Source organism: Festucalex cinctus, chromosome 4 (genome assembly GCF_051991245.1).
Source record: "Festucalex cinctus isolate MCC-2025b chromosome 4, RoL_Fcin_1.0, whole genome shotgun sequence".
Classification (NCBI taxonomy): domain Eukaryota; kingdom Metazoa; phylum Chordata; class Actinopteri; order Syngnathiformes; family Syngnathidae; genus Festucalex; species Festucalex cinctus.
The window spans coordinates 5,923,540-5,944,014 of NC_135414.1; the positions used below are offsets into that span (position 1 = coordinate 5,923,540).

Genomic DNA, 20,475 nt, shown 5'->3' on the forward strand with positions numbered 1-20,475 from the left:
TGGCCACTGGGGGAAGAATAATACAGTCAAGAAGACAAATGAAGGAGGCTTTTACGACTACTGGAAGTGACACAGTAACTGCAGCAATATTTGTATTTTTTTGCAGAGGATAAAGAATATAATGTATGCCTGTGATTATTTTTGTATTTTCTGTCGACATGTATTGCTCTTTCTCACTGCTTACGTTCAAAACCGCCACATACATAGCATTTGCTAGCCCATCTATGACGTATGGCATAGCATGAAGCTAACAGACTTTACTAAGCTAAAGGTATGTAATTGTTTAAAGTATTCAACATGCAATTATCTTTCTTTTCTGTTTACGTTGAGTGTAAACTTCAACTGGCAGTGGCATTAAAAATCTCAAGCTCATCATCTCAAGTTTGTCACTTGCATCTCAATGCACCACTTTACAAGTAAAATAAGTCTAACATAAATAGGGCTGTGAAAGTTAAAGCGTTAATAGATTAATTAATCACAGAAAAATGTCGCATTAATCACGTATTAACGCATATTAATCGCACTATTTTTTTTGACCGCACTTGAGCCCTGAACGTAACCGCGGATGGTTACATTGTAGGCTGCGCAGGTCAGTGATTTGGTCAATGCACGGCATTTCCTACGCCTGTTGTTCCAAAATGACAGGGGTGACTCCAGTTGGTGTGCTCGGTGGTAAATTTCGCTTTAAAAAACACCCCGACGGGACATTAGATAAAACAAAAGTAATTTGCGTTAAATTAATTAATAATTGATGAATTGCACCCAATTGATATGATGCTGTTATGTTTTGAGCAATACATGCATGCATGCAACTGCATACATGCATTTAATCAATGTTTGCAAATGACATATATATATATATATATATATATATATATATATATATATATATATATATATATATATATATATATATGTATATATATATATATATATATATATATATATATATATATATATATATATTTGTATAAAATCCTTCTTTTCATCATTTTTCCAACAAATCTCATAGGTTTAACACGCTCCCGACGTATCTATTTGCAGCTTCGGCATAAAATTAACCTTTGCTCATGTAGTATTTCATGGTCTGGTAGTGTGTGTGACAAATTGCATCCGACATTCAGGTTTCGACTCAAAGAGACGTCTTGAGTGCTGCGCGCCGTGAGGAAATGACAGCGTACACTTGTTCATGCAGAAGATGAAAAGATTGAACATAATTGCACGGGGGTGTCGGAGATGTAGCCCACTTACACACTTTGTGACGTTAATAATGAAAACACGGGCAGAGGAGGAATATGAACTCAAATCACTGTTGACAAATATTGAAAACATTTGGAAGGAAGGAAGAGTATAATCCGACAACATTTGTTAAAGTTGTTCGACGTGACTTGTCACAGCTGACATACCATATATCCCTCAAACTTAATTAAATGTCTGCTAAATGCTCTGAAAACACCCATCAACATATTCATTACTTTACCAAATTTAATATATAGAGAGCGATGAGATTAAATTAAAAAAAAAAAATTAAACTGATATAATCATAATTAATGCCAGAGTGCAATAATGTCATTTTTGCTCTTTCGCAAGTGCTTGATTAATTTTTAGTCTGTCCAGAAAATTAAAAACTTGTTACACATTGTGTATTTAAAGCAATCACATAAATTTGCTTTGATGCCTCAATCGCTGCTGGATGACATGCTCCTCCTCAACATTCTCCTCATTGTACAATCTCTGACTATCTGCAATGGAAAAAAAAAAAAATCCTCAACATGGGTGCCCCACACTGCATGCCCCTGACACAGGCTTATTTTATTTATCCTCTGCAAAGAGTAACAGTCATATTAATGCATTTTAATTGGTCACTTCCAGTAGTTGTGAAAGTCTTCTTCATGTCTGTCTTCATAACTGTATCATGCTGCCCCCAGTGGCCAAGTCGCACACACCAGAAGGAGCCACAGTTAATTAATTATTCATGATGCTCAAACTTTTCTCGTGTGGGCCCTCGGTATTGATAATTGGGTGCGAGGGGGACCCCCATGGTGCTGATGACGAAAATGTTAAATTAACATTTTGAAATGAATCGCTGTTTGTATGTAGATTTAAATAATAGTAGGGGTGTGAATTGCCTAGTACCTGACGATTCGATTCGTATCACGATTCACAGGTCACGATTCGATTCGATACCGATTAATCCCGATACGAATTTATAAGTCGATTGTTGCGATTTTTTTTCATTCAAATTTAGAAAATACTAATCAGTAAGCTTGTAGAGTGTAAGATTTATATGAAAATGTATTATTTATTTATCTGAAATTTCAGTCTTATAGAGGTTGTAATCTGTTTCATGTTTGAACAGCATTAAAATAAAATATTAAGGCTTAATGTTCCGTTCATATAACATTCTTCCATGCTCAAGGTGTGAATCCTAAAAAAAAAAAAAAAAAAAAAAAAAAAAAAAAAAAATCGATTCTGCCCTTATTGAATCGATTCGAGAATCGCGCGATGTAGTATCGCGATATATCGCCGAATCGATTTTTTTTAACACCCCTAAATAATAGCATTTATTTATTTATTTATTTTTACTGAGAATGCAATCAAGGTAAAGTGCAAATTTGTGTCTAACAAATGAATTCGTATTCTTGTTGCATGTAGAAAAGGAGGAAAGCAAATTGAGAATATGTGCGTTGGGGAACTTTATCTCTTTAGTAGAATTTGCCAAGGGACATCTGCTGAATTGCTACTTTATGCCTGATTTGCACTCCGTCATGATTTTCTCCGCTGGATTCAATGTAATTAATTGTTTTCATTAGCAAACATCCTCCAGTGCATCCATATTCCTGTAGTTTCAATTTAACCGAATTTCTACCCCGCTTTGCACTCATCACCCCAGACGCTCTCCGTCACAGCGTCTACATTACTGCCTACAGGCTGCTGTACTGGCAGATGATTCAGACTTTTAATAAATGGAGAGCGCAATATTTGTAGCAACCAAAGTCAAATGAATCTCAAACTCAGGGAAAGCTGGAGGAAAATCTCCAGGTAACACAACCAATCAATCTCAGCAATATGATTCCACTCACATAAAGACAATAACAAAAGCACAAAGCTATTAACAAGTCAGAACATCCACATAGGGATTTTATAGAAGATGAAGCATTTTTATTGGGACGTCACTATGGATTCTTTATAATTAATTATTGAAGGTTTCTCCTGGTTAGTATCCACAAACATAATGACATTTTTTTTTCTTGTCACCATGGCAGCAGCACCTATGCTTAACCAATCTTAAGCCTGCAGTTTAGAGTCTGCAAGTAAACTGAAATGGTAAAGGCAAGAAAGCCTACACAACAATTCACGAGTTGAAAACAACCAGAATAAACTATCACTCAATGTTAAGAAAGTATTAAATCATTGAGTAAAGGATGCTTAAAATCAACATTATTGGTTTACCATGGCCCAAAGCTCTTTATTTCTGGATATCTTGTTCAAAGTTAGAAACCAAAACAAATCTAGGTGGAAAGTAGACCTTTATTGATTTTCATATTTAAAGCAGCATTTTTTAGTCTTTTTTTTTTTTTTTTTTAGCTTACCGGCTCACATAACAGTTTTGAATTTCAATATTCCAGAATGGAATATTCTGTTTATTATCCCATTGATGAATAGAATAATCCAACAAAATTGTTGTGTAACCGTTTTAAGCTAATATGAAGAATAAAAGAAAAACATATTTGTAAAGAAAACATAAGAAGTCAAAACAACAAATATTTGTGATAACATTAATGTCAATTAATCTATAGTAACGTTATCACTGACACAAAAACTAACATATGACATGGGGTGTAAAGGTGGCCAACGTGTGGCCAACCAATACAGTATTGCGATTTTTTTTTCCAATTCCTAAAGTGCAGTAATATGTTCCAATATGCTTATTGACATTGCATTGATGGAATAAGAAGGAAGCAAATTCATCCACCTATTTTCATCAATCTCAAGGCTCAGCCATTTTGACATTCTACCACCCTCTGCTGCCAACTGGACACCGTAAGTACCTTCGGGCTCGCATTGCAAACATCACATGACCAAATTCAGACATGAGACGTGATGTTCGGAAAGTGCACTTGGATGTCGATTTCAGTTGACGGCAGGGCACGGTGCTGCTTAAAATCTCACCCTAATCGGATGGTTGAAGCATGTGGAATATTTTGCTTAACTCTTTGCTTTACTCCACAAACACAATATTTATCAGAATAAAGTGTTTAGACTAATGGGGCACATAGATGATATCGCCAAGAAAATGTATGCATTGGGTTCACTTTAACAATTCACTCTCTGAACGTTCTGAAGTTTTCGAGTGTACTCATCATAATAATCCCATCCTGGGGAGCTGTGCCATTTAGTCTTTAGTGTGTCCTGTAGCTCAAACCTCCCATAACTGATGTCATGTAGTTATTTTTTAAAGAGCAGATTAGTTGTTGCTGAATCATCAGCGCCTCTTCTGGCTGCGGGTCAAGCAGTGCACTTTATTTATATCCGCATCACTATTTGGAAGCTGTGATGAAGTAAAATGACCCCAAGCTGTTGATTTACGAGTGAAAAAAAAGAGCGGAAACTCTGGAAGAAAGATGATTGTGTCTCTTTCCAAAGGAACAAATGAGTCTTTTGGCTATACTCTATAAGACTGAGCGCTTCAAAGGGAATGATGTATAAGTTTACCAAGTTGCATACCAAACACCAAGCCCACAAACTGAACAATACACACGCGCGCATCCACCCCAACACACACACACTGCTCTGATTTCTCTCATTTATTCTGCCGTTGTATCCATTGTCATTCTCAAAAGTGGCATCAGATAAATGCCCAAATATAAATGTCCTCCGAGCATGAGAGGAAACGCTGATTAACCGAGCTTCTCGACTGATGTGATGGGCGGATTTGCTGGAAGCCATCTTTGGAACCGTCACAATCATTTGGGGATAAATCATGGTTGTGGTAATCACACGCTCCCGCATGCCTCCTGGCCATTCAATCAGGCAACACAATGGAAGACACAAATCCACAGTGGTCAAAGCAAGCCTTCAAACAAACTGCTATTTAATGAACCTCCCGATCGTGAAGGGTTTTGCTGAAAAAATGTCTGTCATGCCAACATACATTGTAGCTGCCGTTATTTCTACATCACAATCATTATTAGTGCTTTGGAAATAGGAAGAGATTAATGTGGGGATCTTTTGAGTCTTGGAGTGAAAGTTAACCAAGGGACATATCTATTTACAATAATGACCCCATCAGGAGCAACTGGGGGTTTGGTGTCTATTGTTACGGCTGGCGGCTCGGGCCCGCCGCTGGCTACGCTCTCCTAGTATGTATGTGTGTGTTTGTGTCGGCTGGTGCCCGTATAATGGGACTGCAGTTGAATGCGCCAGCGCGACACCCGGATTGGACGACTGTGCCAGCGCGACGCGCTGATTGGACGACTGTGCCAGCGCGACGCGCTGATTGGACGGATGTGCTGGCGCGACGTCCTGGGCGGTGGTCGTCCGCCCCTACGCCCTCGGTGGAGCAGCTCCAGCCCTCTCCGCCAATCGCCGACTACCATCTGGCCGGACTGCTCCACAATAAAAAGCGCTGCATTGCCGCTCCTCGGGGCGGCTGGAACTTCTCAGTGCAGCTCGCCTCGTTGGTGTCTCTTTCGTTTTTGCTATTGGTGTGAGACACTCGCTACACCCGTGAGCTGGGTAACCCATTCTGTTGCTCGTTGTATCCGTGTATTATTCCCCTTTTGGGTTTTGTTGTTTCTCCTCCGTTCTGTCAGTTCTGTCAAATGCGGTTATTATTTGTTCACCTTCCACTTTCACTCCCTTGTCAAACCCCTGCCTGAAACTTCAATTAAAACTACTCAGATGTTAAAGTCGACCCCGTGTTTATCTACTCTATATTTTCTGTTATTGTGTTACTTCCCTTCCCCTTGACGAGCCGGGCGTAACACATTGGGGGCTCATCCGGGATCAAACTCCCGCGACAATAATAATAGTAGATTTAATTTCCGGGTAGGGGACAAACATTATTAAATATACATTAATTGTAACCGGACAGGCCAAAGATGGCGTCTTTTGATTTAAGAGAGTTTTTATTAAATCCCTCAATGGAGGATCTGCACAATTGTAGGAAAGTGGACCTAATAGAAATTGCGGAACATTTTTCTATTTTTGTTCCGAGCCAAATTCGAAAGGATGCACTGAAAGCCCGCCTCAGAATAGAGGTCGAGGAACGGGAGAGTGCAAGAAAAGCCCATGTTGAGTTGGAGGTTCGGAAAATGGAAATTGAGGCGGATAAAGCTGTTAAATTTAAACGGCTGGAGCTTGAAGCTCAGCGTGGCCTCCCGAGCCCCGGTCCTGCTGCAGCCCCGCCTTCCACCTCTCAACCCTGCTCCGCTTTCGATGTAGGCAAATATCTTCCCCTCATGCCCGCTTTTAGAGAAAGCGAGGTGGACTCATATTTTTTCGCTTTCGAGCGCATTGCAACGGCCCTGCAGTGGCCGCGTGAAGTTTGGCCTCACTTGTTACAATGCAAGATACAGGGAAAAGCCCAGGAAGTAGTTGCTGCGTTGCCACTGGAGGATAGCTTATGCTATGAAACGGTGAAAGCAACTATTTTACGCGCATATGAACTCGTACCTGAAGCCTACCGTCAAAAATTTAGGAACTACAAAAAAGCCCCAAACCGCACCTACGTCGAGTTTGCCAGGGAGAAGGGAACCCTTTTTGACAAGTGGTGTTACTCAGCCAAAGCCGTTACTCTCGCTACTGTGCGGGAGCTGCTCTTGCTTGAGGACTTTAAGAAAAATCTCCCTGACCGGGTGGTGGTATATCTAAACGAACAAAAAGTGAAAACCCTCGACGAAGCCGCTGTTTTGGCCGACGAGTTTGTCCTGACACACAAAAATGTATTTACTATTCATGTAGACAGGCCTCGTGTTCCATTTACGGGTTCTGCTGAGAAACCCGCTGCCGATAAAGTCAAAAACACTGACCGAGAGTGTTATTACTGCCACAAACCTGGGCATGTCATCGCGTTCTGCCCCGCGCTAAAACGTAAAGTGGGTCAGCCCGCTTTAAACCCAAAAGGCGTCGGGTTGATTAAATCAGACCCGTGCACCTTAGTACCCGACGCCACCAAAAATCCTGACCCTTGTTTTAAACCATTTATTTTTCAAGGATTCGTTTCTTTTTCGGGAAAAGCCTCTGACCAGCGCCCCATCCATATTCTTAGAGATACCGGGGGTTCACAATCAGTTATTTTAGCCAGCGCACTGCCCTTTTCTCCCGAGTCAGCATGTGGTTATGGGACGGTACTGCGGGGGATAGAGATGGGATATATTCCTCAGCCTGTTCACCTTATTCACGTACAATCTGATCTTATTACCGGATTTTTCCCAGTTGCAGTGTGTCCCGAATTGCCCATCGAGGGAATACAAATGTTAATGGGAAATGATATAGCCGGGGGTAAAGTTACTCCAGCCCTGCAGGTGGTAGATTCCCCTCAAAGAAACGATGAGGGTCCCCCAGAACTATACCCCATCTGTGCCCTCATGCGCGCGCAAGCCCGGAAAAATCCTGATATTGATTTGTGTGATAGTATTTTTGCGTCTACCATGTCGGACTCATCCCATTTTATACCTGATTCTAAAAAGTCAACTACCGCATCCCGGAACCAGGCTGAATCCCCAACACTCACCACATAGCCTAAAACGACTAAGAGCCTGGCGTTGCCCTACTCCCATGACCACCTGTATGCTGAGCAGAGGGCGGACCCAAGCTTACGCTCCATGTTAAGAAGTGTGGTGAGTAGCGAGCAAATTGACAGTAAGTACACTGGTTATTTCCTTGACGATAATATTCTGATGCGGAAATGGTCCCCAAAAACAATGGATGATCCAAATATACAAGCAGTTTACCAAATTGTAGTCCCTACGAAATATAGAATACCGATTCTAACTCTGGCACATGAAAGCCCGTGGTCCGGCCATTTAGGCGTCACCAAAACTTACCAACTTATTCTTAAGCAGTTCTTTTGGCCCGGCATGAAAAAGGATGTAGCAGCCTACTGCCGAACATGCCACACCTGCCAACTCGCTGGTAAACCGAATCAGGTTATTCCCCAAGCCCCATTACACCCAATTACCGTAATAGACCAGCCATTCGATAGAGTCATAGTTGATTGTGTGGGTCCGCTTCCCCGAACGCAAAACGGAAATGAATACTTACTTACCATTATGTGTGCCGCCACTCGGTTCCCTGAGGCCATCCCTTTAAGGAGAATTACTTCCTCGTCCGTCACAAAAGCCCTGACGAAGTTCTTCTCGGTCTTCGGGCTCCCACGAGTCATCCAGACCGACCAAGGAGCGAATTTTCAATCCAATCTTTTTAACCAAGTGCTCCAAAGCCTCGACATCTGACATGTTGTCTCCAGTGCGTATCATCCCGAGTCCCAGGGCGCTCCTGAGCGCTGGCATCAAACACTTAAATCGATGCTGCGAAAATATTGTTTAGAAACGGGAAGGAGCTGGGATGAGGGGATCCCTTTTGTATTGTTCGTGGTCCGTGATGCTGTCCAAGAATCATTGGGGTTCAGCCCTGCGGAGTTAGTTTTTGCACATTCCCCTCGCGGACCATTGAAGGCATTAAAGGAGAAGATGTTGTCGACCACTTCATCCTCCTCGAATATCCTTGATTACGTCAGCACCTTTCGCGAACGTCTCCTGAAGGCTAACGAAATAGCCAAATCCTCCCTTGTTAACGTTCAGTCAAAAATGAAAAGTCATTTTGACAGAAAGACTGTGAACCGTAGTTTCAAGGTAGGTGATAAAGTACTCGTGTTACTTCCTGTTTCGAGTGGCGCGTTATCTGCAAAGTTCTCCGGTCCTTACATGGTGCAACAACAACTTTAATAAAACTGACTATGTAATTAGTACACCGGACCGGAAACGAAAAACCCGTATATGCCACATAAACATGCTAAAACAATATCATTCCCGCGAACCCAACATAGAAGCAGCCAAAAGTGGCCCGCCCCCAAAACATTCTGTGTCGGCCTTAGTTGTGGCCGATGCCAGTGATACGGAAGATGACGGACTAACCGCTCACAAGCAACATAGTACCCGTTTGCCAAACCCGGAAATGCTACAAACCCTGTTTTCTTTTCTTTCACACGTCTCACAAGATCAACAAAAAGATCTTATTCAACTGATTAATGAATTCCCGTGCCTTTTGGTGACGTGCCGAGTCGCACCGCTGTGCTGATGCACGGTATCGACGTACAGGATGCAAAACCTATCCGTCAACGTCCCTATCGAGTAAATCCCACCAAACGCCTTCTTATGAAACAAGAAGCCGAATATCTATTGAAGAACGGGTTGGCCAAACATAGTTTTAGTGCATGGAGTTCGCCTTGCTTGGTGGAGGAAAAACCTGATGGCTCACCACGTTTTATTACTGATTACCGTAAAGTTAACGCTGTTACAGTTCCGGACTCATATCCCATGCCTCGTATGGAGGATTGTATCGATAATCTCGGACCCGCCAAATTCGTTACAAAACTGGATTTATTGAAAGGTTACTGGCAAGTACCTTTAACTGAGCGTGCGTCCGAAATCTCCGCCTTTGTTACACCCGACTATTTCCTACAGTATACAGTTATGGCTTTCGGGATGTGCAATGCACCCGCCACCTTTCAGCGCTTGGTGAATCGGGTTTTACACGGTCTTCCTAACTGTAATGCTTATTTCGATGATTTGATTGTGCACTCATGCACTTGGCAAGACCACTTGGATACACTCCGACAAGTTTTTTCAAGGTCAGCTCACGCCTCCCTCACCCTTAACTTGGCGAAGTGTGAATTCGGAAAAGCCCAGGTTGTATATTTAGGTCGAGGTGGGCCAAGGGCAGGTACGTCCGATAGAAGCGAAAGTGGGCGCAATAAATAGTTATCCTACTCCTACTACCCGACGCGAATTGCGCCGCTTTCTTGGAATGGCTGGATACTATAGGAGCTTCTGTCGTAACTTCTCTGCTGTTGTTCTCCCCCTTACTAATCTGCTAAGCCCCAAGGTTACGTTCGCGTGGACCCCGGAGTGTAAACACGCTTTTGACAGTGTTAAATCACTTTTATGTCATGCCCCTGTTCTCGGTGCTCCCGATCCCTCTCGGCCCTACAAACTTGAAATAGATGCAAGTGCCGATGGAGCGGGTGCAGTTTTGATGCAGGAAGATGCTAGCGGGGTGGACCATCCTGTTAGTTACTTCTCCCGCAAATTTAACAAGCATCAACTAAGATACTCCACAATCGAAAAGGAAACACTGTCTCTATTGCTCGCTCTACAACACTTCGAGGTATACCTTGGGTCCAGCTCTTCGCCGATTACTGTATATACTGATCATAACCCACTTGTCTTTTTGTCACGCATGTACAACCACAATCAACGACTTATGCGGTGGGCGTTGCTAGTACAGGACTTCAACCTCACCATCCGCCATAAAAGGGGTCGGAAAACGTTTTTGCTGATGCCGGGCGTAACATCTATCTCAAGGATACTGAATGAGGAGTCATTTTCCAGCTGCATAACAGCAAATCCTTTCCCCCACAACCAACAATACACTTCTTAATAAACGTTTCTTGACAATACTATGTTATTTGACCTCATGAGTTTGAACATGACATTCTGATTAACCCCTTAAAATTTGGATGGTCTCTGGCGGGCAAACATTCTTAAAAAAAATATATAAACTATGCCGATACTCTAAATGGTTCAGGAACAGCTTCAAATGTACTTTGAATGCAACTTTTTTTAAAGCATTTTCGGCAAAATTGCTCGTATGATAAAGGGTTAATGTTACATTTCTGGAATATGAGTTATGAAGCAAAATCCAGCCGTATTTATTCATCTGAAGGGGTGGCCATTTTGCCACTTGCTGTCGGCATCACAGTTGATGCTCTTGGGGCTCAGGCAACGGCCAATCACAACTCACCTGTTTTTTGAAGCTGAGCTGTGATTGGTTGTCACTGGAGACCTGAGCAGTTGTGATGTCATTTTCACTCGACAGCAAGTGGCAAAATGGCCACCTTCTGATATTGATAAAACCTGCAGGATTTTGCTGCTTAACTCACATTCCAAGACTAGTGGAGCTGCATAGAACATATTATTGTCAAGGGTGGGGAAAAAAATGGGTTGACAATCAAGTGTTGAACTGACCATGAATGTTAAGTCTTCATCTTGGCCAGACACTTTGTGGGAACCGTTTTGGGCAGGCCCCTTCTGGTCATTCAGCTCATGTTGGGTTGAATGAGGACAGAGATGGTGAGCAAGCCGACCCTCTCTCTGGTCCGTCGTGATCAGTGAACGCTGACCTGACAAATGTTCTTCTGGATGAATGGACAAAAATTCCCACTGATGCAGTCCAACATCTTGTAAAGAATGGAAGCCATTATTTGTGTCACTTCTTCCATTTTCACTTCCTGTATGCATAATAACCAGGTAAATCATTACTTTTATTGCTACAGTAATTTCAAAATCAAAAAGGGTTAGCATATCTATTTGATTTTTGGAGCTGGAATGAAAATGTGAAAATGTTCCATTAGTGCTACAGTGTATTGAAAGTGAGAAACAGTGTTCCGGTTCGGTTTTCCCAAACCAATTAGATACTCAGCAGGGGACGTCACTTGCCTCAAGTCTACTGCATCATCTGATCAGCTGTGATGCAACTGCGCTGACAGTAGAAAAATGAATTCAAGACACGCTCCATTGGAGCATCTGTGTGATGGCAACATTTCTAAATCATCCAGGGTATTGCATTTGGGTTACAGATGGCAGGAAATCAAAGAAACTAACACCTGCATGCAAATACACACATCTGTTAAATACCACATAGAGTGATTTTAGAGATGAGTTTCTGAAATACATGATACATTTTTGGCGGTGATTGTTGTAACCATATGCAAAGTCCTAACTATGTAGTATTTAGTTGAGGATATACTGCTTTCACCTGTCAGTTTCTGTCAGCTTCTCCACCAAAGAAGAGCTTGAGCGCCTTTGTACGCATCAGCAGTTATCTGGCACGATCATAACATAGCTCGCTATGCCTACACCCAGAAAATGTATCTTCCCTTCAGGTAATCCACTGGCATCGCAGCTTTAGAGTGCCTCGTTGTTGTGGTGTGGAAAAGCCGCATGACGACACTGTGGGATACATTCCAGCCACTGAGGGCTTTAAGTGGCTATATTTTCAGGGTTCAAGCAAGAAAAGAAAGATGGTAGATGAAGTAGCGTCCATATTCCAGGTCATCAAAATGGTATTTGAATGAAGTAGACAGTTGATCAATGCTTGGTGTATGGTTAATGTTTTTATTTTGATGGATTTTTCAACATTTTGAAGACTAATGCGTTTTTGGTAATAATTTATTAATTATTAAAAGTCTGGTTGTGACCAAACACCCGTGAGTCAGCAGTCTGCTGACTTATGAGCAGTGAGTGCTCACACACTATAAACTCGCACCCACCAATCAAAAGACATACACAAAAACAAACCATTCATACTAATATTCAATTTTCGTTGAGTCTCTTGTGATCATAAGTAGGGGGTGTTCAGATAACCATTTTTCTCTTTATCTTTTTTTCCCCATAAATTCATTAGAAAATACAATTTTAAAGGCCACCTTTTTTTGTATCTTACTGTTTTCTTGAAATTGACAAAATTGACTGTTCGCATTAAAAGTACTTTGTTCCATTTACGAAGGACCTGACTAGCACTTTAAGACAATTCAGAATCTTTTAAATTTAGAATTATGAAAATTTTTCATCTCATCCTTGCTGATGCCAATGTTTGTGTAACACTTATGACAAGTGTCCATGCCTTTATTATACAAAAAGAGGACATTATTTCCAATTGATAGTGGAGAAAATGCACAAACATTTATCATAATTGAAATACTGTTTGGTCGGTAATGTGCAGCGTTATGGAAAGCAGTAGGAGACGCTAGACTGCACGCAGGTCAGTCTCTAGTTGGCTGCAGGTTTCACTAAACCTAACATAGAGATTCCTAAAATCAGTGTTGCCAGGCCATGTCGCCACTAAACTATTGCATGTTCACTGTATGCAAACTAACAACTACACCTTCTTTTTCCCAAATAAAGCCAAAAGCACTGACTGACACAAAGGACACACTGTTCTCCGGACTTTGAGCAAAGCGCAGACACACAGCTGCTAAATTTTTCCAGGACTTTTGGTTGCAGTACTGTAGGAAGCCAATGAGCACAGCGGCACATGCAACCCTCATGGTGGGCGTGTGTGAACCTGCACCATCTAACTAGCCAATAAATTCTCTCAGGCTGACTACAATGTGATAAAAGATGGAGTTCAAACAGCTTATGTGCTGTTGCCATGTTGCTTTGTCGTGGCAACGAGATACTTTGCAATGTCACATTGTGCTTTTCCTCCCACACGGTGCAATCTGACGATACAAACCTTTTTCTGAACAGGCCGCAGCAAGCCAGCTGCAATAAATGTTCTTTACATGCTCTTTTGTCTGGGACTGAATATCGGTGTATTAAAAGTAAGTACAAGATCATTTGCTAGATGTGTTAATCATGTATCTGTGTAGGTGTCACATTTCCTGCAAAATGCCAAGGTCAGAATATATAAAATGTGAACATGACTTTGATACTTGTCCCACAATGCAAGTAGAGAATGTATTTTAAGGGACACTTGTGAAAGTGCACTAATGACTCTCTCTGCAGCTAGCTGACTATTGATGCCGCCGGCAACTATTACTAATAGCTTCAATACATGCTCTTGGGTCAATTAGATGGGAGATCCAGACAGTGTTGTGTCCTCAAAGTGACATGTAATAATGCAACGACAGCAGTGAAAATACTGCGAGGAAGCTTGAATCATCCCACCCATAGTTCATGTCAACAAACAAACCGAAGGCTGAAAAACAGGAGCTAATATATAGTGGGTATTAATGTGATCCATGTTGTGCCCCTGCACTTTGCCTGGCATTTATGAGCTACAAGCGATCCAAAGCAGCCATCCACAGCAGACATAATGAAGCCACTGACTACGCACGTGCTGCCGAAACATTGAGAGAGTGTTTGATATGCAAAAGACTTGGACAAAACTAATTACAGGATGTCTGTCCTACTTTTAAAAGTGGCACAAAAAGACAATGACGCTACAACGAGCTGACAAACACCTCAAGGTGCTTATTGTTTCACATAAAAATGGGGGGAAAGCAGCTAAATTAAATATAAATGCCAGCAGGTGAGATTTTGTGCATGAATGGAAAAATGTGCTAATAGAGAACTGAATGGAGTAAACTGCGCATGCTGTTAGTATCCAGGTTGCGTGTGAGCTCATAACATTGTGGCACAATTGACACCATTTGTAAAAGTGATGTTAACTGACATATTTAACAGATGTTTTGCACTTTTTATAATGTTGATAGTTTTTACCATGTAAAATTTGGAAGAACACATCAAACACAAAATTAAGATTGGGGTGATCTAATTGGAAGAGTTTGGTCGCGTAATTTATCGTACAGAGTGCACCTAAAAAACTGCCCTGGGAGAGGCAATTGCCAATGTCAGTTGAAATGACTCAGAAAGAAGAAAGAAGGAAATGCAGTTGAAAGGTGTTTTGTCATAGCTGATATGGCATGACTCCTTCTTGTGATTGGCTCCAAATCATTTCTTAAAACATTCAGAAGCTCCCAAATTTACCCGCCCAGAGATTATCCCCCACATTTATTCATCAGTTGCCACAGCATTTTTGTGCATGTAGACCTTTAATAAATCAGATCCTAAATGTAAATCACGTATGTTCCCTGCTGGATTCACTTTTATATGATACAAGTGACTACCATGTCAGTGCCAGCTTTTGTCGTGGAAATTGCATTGTGATTGATGGCGTACACACAAACTGCTGATGGCAGCCAGTGGAGTAATGTGAAAGTCACCCTCATTTAAATCAATGTGAAACAGAGTCGGGGAAGGCCTACTAAACAGTACGTAACATTTTCATATTTAATATTTGTTCCTTATTGTTTACTTCTGTGTTGTTTAGTATACCTGGACATTTAGCTGGATATTATCAAGGATAGGCAACCAGCATACCATTTACTGTCTTGCATAAACTCTCTTATTCAAAATGCATCCACTTGTCAGGCATGAATATCTGACATAACGTCTGACTTATCTCCTCTTTAGATTGTTGAAACACTTGGCCCGTTCTGCCAGGTCCGATGAATTACGATAGGACAAGCTGATTTATACATACACAACAAGGATTGTCAGATACCATGCAAATATGCCCGCTAGTGACTAGGAGCACTATAGGGAATGGTGTCAGAGAAATTTGATTGGACGCTTGATGACGCGGCTGCATCATTTTTACATGTTGTTAGCCTAATAACATAAATTGCCTGAGTCTTTATCAACTGTTTTGGGGAAAACAAAGCGAAACAAACAAGAGTCTTGTTGCATTAATTCAACAATTTGAGGATTATAATGACCTGGATGACTAAGTCTACACATACATAAAAAAATAAAAAAAATAAAAAAATAGCAAACACTTAAAAAAAATTATATTGTGACTGTACCTTAAAAAAACGACTTGGGTGATTATGCTAAGAGGTTAACAATTTGATCTAGCTGATCTTATGTTTCTAAAGTGACAAGTTGAAATAAACTGTAGCTCACCCAACCAGAGGGAGGCATACATTTTGTCATACTGTACATTAATTTTATGTTGGGAAATTACATAAAAGAAAACTGCAAGTATAAGGTGTGGTACAAAATAGCCAAAAAATATTGGGAAATATAGGCATTCACAAAATAATCTTCCCTAGCTCAACTCAGACATCAATGTTGACTTTGAATATTAATATTTGTAATTATTAACAATGCATCCATCCATCTTCTTAACCGCTCCTCACAAGGGTTGCGGGGGTGCTGGAGCCTATCCCAGCTGGCTTCGGGCAGTAGGCGGGGTACACCTTGAACTGGTTGCCAGCCAATCGCAGGGCATTATTAACAATTATAAACTAATTTACTAATGTACTAATTTCCAAATTTTCTTTCCTGTTTTGTATTTATTCTGAGCTCTGGGAAGGAAACATTTTAGAAATATTGAACAAATTCACTGAAATCTCAAGTCAACTGGAGCACCTGCAAAACACTTCACCTCACAGGAGCCTTTAGGTGGCAAACAGAAATGCAGAAATGGAGACGTGGCTCCATTAGGAATGTTTAGCCGAGCTTAGCTTAAAGCTGCAGCGCTCCGAACACCATGAATAGATTCCTGTCTGCGTCTCACTTTGGCACCAGCCACCACTGATGCTATTTCAATTTGAGACTTGCCCGAAGACCCCCCCCCCACTACCACACGCCACCACATGATGACATGAATAGCTCTTTTAAAGACCCACAACAGAAAGAAATTAACTGTGTGTAATCAAGCATACAGAAACCGTAGACCATTAGTAACGGAAAAGCTGGAGGGTAGCAGAAAAAGAATTCCAGGCATCCCTCTAAGGAACATGTCAAAGGTGTTATATCTCCAAAGTCGATTATTTTTAAACACTTGGTTTCCTAAAATTATGAAGAAGGTGGAGGTTAATGGAGTTGTAACACATTATCACTTATAGTACATGATAAAGTGTTATGAAAATGTTTTCCGGCCAATGATATAAGTTATGATGACTGTCACGCTTCATTTTTTCCCCCCATCTAAAAACACACTGCTGCTTTGTGCTTAGGTATTATGTAAATTAACTCCAAGCATTGAAAATCAGAGGAACCATTTTAAAATGCACCACATAATCAGGGGAAAATCAACAAAGAAAAAAGTCATTTACAAAATCAGCTTCTGGCTGCCAAGTGTTGTACTTTATGTTATTGTAATTGATTTTGAGGCCATTAGTCAGGCATGACTAGCAATTAGCATTTCACCCTACAATACACGAGTGCCATTACACTTACACCTCCCACTGCATCCTCCTCTACACTAATGGGAATCAACTCAAAATACAGAGGTGCTTTGATATTCAACATTTTTAATAAGAAAAACAAAACTCTTCTGTACTTTAGAACAACATACAGTAAACAATGTAATTTAAAAGATTGAATCAATGAATCAATTTTTTTTGTCGCACTTTCTCCAATGCACATTGTGCTGCTCATTCTAGTGTGTGCACCATGGCCATCAGGGGGCAGTATAATTAAGACATACTGATATATTGGAGACGCAGTTCCTCTCTCGATTTCCCATGGCTATAATATTAGTTATTCTTCTCAAAGGATAAAGAATATATTTATGTGTGTATCGGTATGGTATCTCTCTACATGTGTTGCTGCATTGTTTATGTTCAGATATAAATTAGGTTAGATCCACTGCTTCAAGTGACAGCAACACCACATATTGTAGATGCTAATGTACCTAGGGAGTTTGCTATTATATGTTAGCATAAAGGAAGTGGAGGCTATATGGTTGCATGTTTGAATGTTTTTTCGTTTGTATTATTGTGTACTTAATTGAAACAGCGCTCATTGTGAGACGTATAGGCCTACAGTGCATTTCTACAGGATTGACAAATTGACACTATCAATTGTAACTGAGTATACAGTTATTTATTTGAAGGCAGAATTTCAAATATTGGATCTCAGCTTGTGCAAATTGCTGGACAGTGTAATTACGACCATATAAGTCTATAATTTCTTTATGTGTTGTGGAACGTGTTGTTACGTAGCCTTTATTTTGTAACTGTAAAAACAGATGAGGTAGTTAAAAATAAAAATAAAAATAATAATAATTAAATAAATAAAAAAGAGAGAGAGCAATTAGGCATGCACACACACGCAGGCACACCCGTGGCTTGCGAGTGCTGAAAAAGCCTTCACAACTTTCCTCTGCAGGTGAAGTCACGCATGAGACTAAAAAGCATGGCGGTGATTGATGATTTGATTTGCTTTACCTTGTATGTGTTGATTGACCACATTCTCCAGCCGATCAAGTCTCTCCATGAGCCGGAGAGTGTCTCCCGATCTTTTGTCCCCCTCCTCGAACTTTCTCTCGGGGAAAGGCATGGGCACTTTGATGTAAATATTGGCGATGTAATTAGTCACCCATCCGACGTAGAGCAGGCACACAATGTTGGTCATGCCGCTCAGGATCACGCATGTGGACACCAAAGTTTTGGTTCTCCTCGTGCAAGCCATGCCCACATCCCTCCATGCAGGTTAAAATTATTTCCAGAAATAAATTATATCACAATCTCCACGCAACAACGACCAAAAAAATGTGGCAAAGTGAAGTTAATCCCAGCGGTAATCCGAAATCTTCAATTTGGGGCTGCACCATCTACAGGTGAACGCTACCTTTGTCGACCCATCGCAAAGCTCCGGCAGGTCCAAGAACATTTGACGAAGAGGGAGCGAAAGAAGCAGAGAGGCGGCCAGCCTCTCGCTGCAGCCAATGGGAGGCATGAAGATGACGGACGGGCTCCGTACAGCACGCCTCCTCCCCCTGCTACACTCGCTCACTAGCCGCTCTTGGACCTCCAGCATCAGCTACTGTAGGTCGCTCTCTGTAAATAAATCCTCACTCAGTATTATATTATTATTTTGACTCAAATAGATGTACTACGGAAGGGTATTGCATTCACTTGTATTTTTTTAAATAGGTACGTTTTTTATCTAACTTTTTTTTTTTTTTTTATGGTATATTTTCCTTCTGCTTTCTTTTTTTTTTTTCTTCCGGTCATTAAAAATATTCCATAAAACAGTCAATTTAAAAAAAAAGAAAAAAGAAAAAAAAAAGCCTCCCAAAAAATTCAGAATTTTTTTTTTCTTTTTTCTCTCAAGTGAATGCAATATACGCTTCCATAAATATACAACTTTTTTTTCTTCTCAGTATGATCACTATAGTGAAAAAAATGAAAACTATTGAGGCCCACTGTGGTGCAGCTGACTGAACTGGAGAATCACAAGAAATAAAAAGAAAGAAAAACATTTGGCGGCTCAGACCCGCACACCAGTCCTAAAGTCCTCATTTCAAATTTGTGCCATTCATAGTAAGGCAATTCTTATTGACATGCAGAGCTTCACAATTTACATATGTTTCTCTTCAACCTCTGCAGATACAACTGCATAAATGATCTTCATTACAATCTTGTTATACAATCGGAAAAGTGGTAAAGATATGCACTAGTTCCGACTCTTTCACAAATTCATAAATATATCTCCGAAATAGGGCGGCACGGTTGTCGAGTGGTTAGCACGTCCGCTTCCCAGTTCTGAGGTCTCTGGTTCGAGTCCAGGCTCGGACCTTCCTGGGTGGATTTTGCATGTTCTCCCCGTGCCCGCGTGGGTCTTCTCCGGGTACTCCGGTCTCCTCCCACATTCCAAAGACATGCATGGCAGGTTAATTGGGCGCTCAGAATTGTCCCTAGGTGTGGTGTGAGTGTGGATGGTTGTTCGTCTCTGTGTGCCCTGCGATTGGTTGGCAACCAGTCCAGGGTGTCCCCTTCCTACTGCCCAGAGCCAGCTGAGATAGGCGCCAGCAGCCACCGCGACCCTTGTGAGGAATAAGCGGTCAAGAAAATGGATGGATGGATCTCCGAAATAACACCAGTTATTTTGCTGTCTGTTATTGTGTGACTGCAAAATGGCTGCCTCATCACGGCATTTCTTTCACAGATCCCTCTGGTGTATTGCAACAACAAAATGAGGCTCTCTCTAGTGGCATTCTCAACTCAACTTTATTTATAGAGAAATTTTTTTTATAAAAAAATAAAATAAAAAATAAAAAACATTGCTACAAAGTACTGTACATGGAGTGTATATATAAAAATAATAAATTAAAATAAAGACACACCATAAACAAAATGCTGAAAATGTTGAATCTCATGTAGAGTCAAACGCCAAAGAATAAAAATGTGATTTAAAATTACTTTTAAAAAATGTACAGAGAGGGGGCGTGACTAACATTTCACGGGAGGTCAAAATTGCTCCCTCCAACGAGCTCCAGTTGTAGAAGTTAAGCAGCAGCATTTTAGACCAACTGGAGACGCTTGAGAGAGGAGAAATCCTAAATAGTAAGCAATAGGAGAAAATCCTATCGTTCCAAACAAAAAAATGGAACTGCCATCTTAATTAAGAAAACAGGTTGCAAATCTTGAAACTCCATTTGGGACATATAACAGGAAAGACATTTTGGCTTTAAAAGTTTGAACAATATGACTACAAACCCTTTTTTTTTTTTTTTTTTTTTTTTTTTTTTTTAAATCATTTGAATCATAAAACTGCCAATGATTAAAAAACAACGGTCAAATTAATTGATTTCCAAAAGACAATTCAGTATATGAAAATGACACATGTAGATACTGTATGCTTTATATTATATTGGTACGGCGTGTCACTT

The 20,475-nt window shown here is 40.8% G+C and overlaps 1 protein-coding gene across 1 annotated transcript in view; it reads right to left on the reverse strand.

The window, feature by feature from the left end:
• The window catches only part of galnt18b (UDP-N-acetyl-alpha-D-galactosamine:polypeptide N-acetylgalactosaminyltransferase 18b), a 99,865-nt gene extending 81,352 nt beyond the window's left edge, over positions 1-18,513 (reverse strand). The window contains exon 1 of the mRNA XM_077518438.1: positions 18,029-18,513. Within this exon, the coding sequence (XP_077374564.1) occupies positions 18,029-18,272 (244 nt within the window). The 5' untranslated portion in view covers positions 18,273-18,513. The remainder of the gene's footprint in view (positions 1-18,028) is intronic.
• Between the last annotated feature and the right edge of the window lie 1,962 nt (positions 18,514-20,475).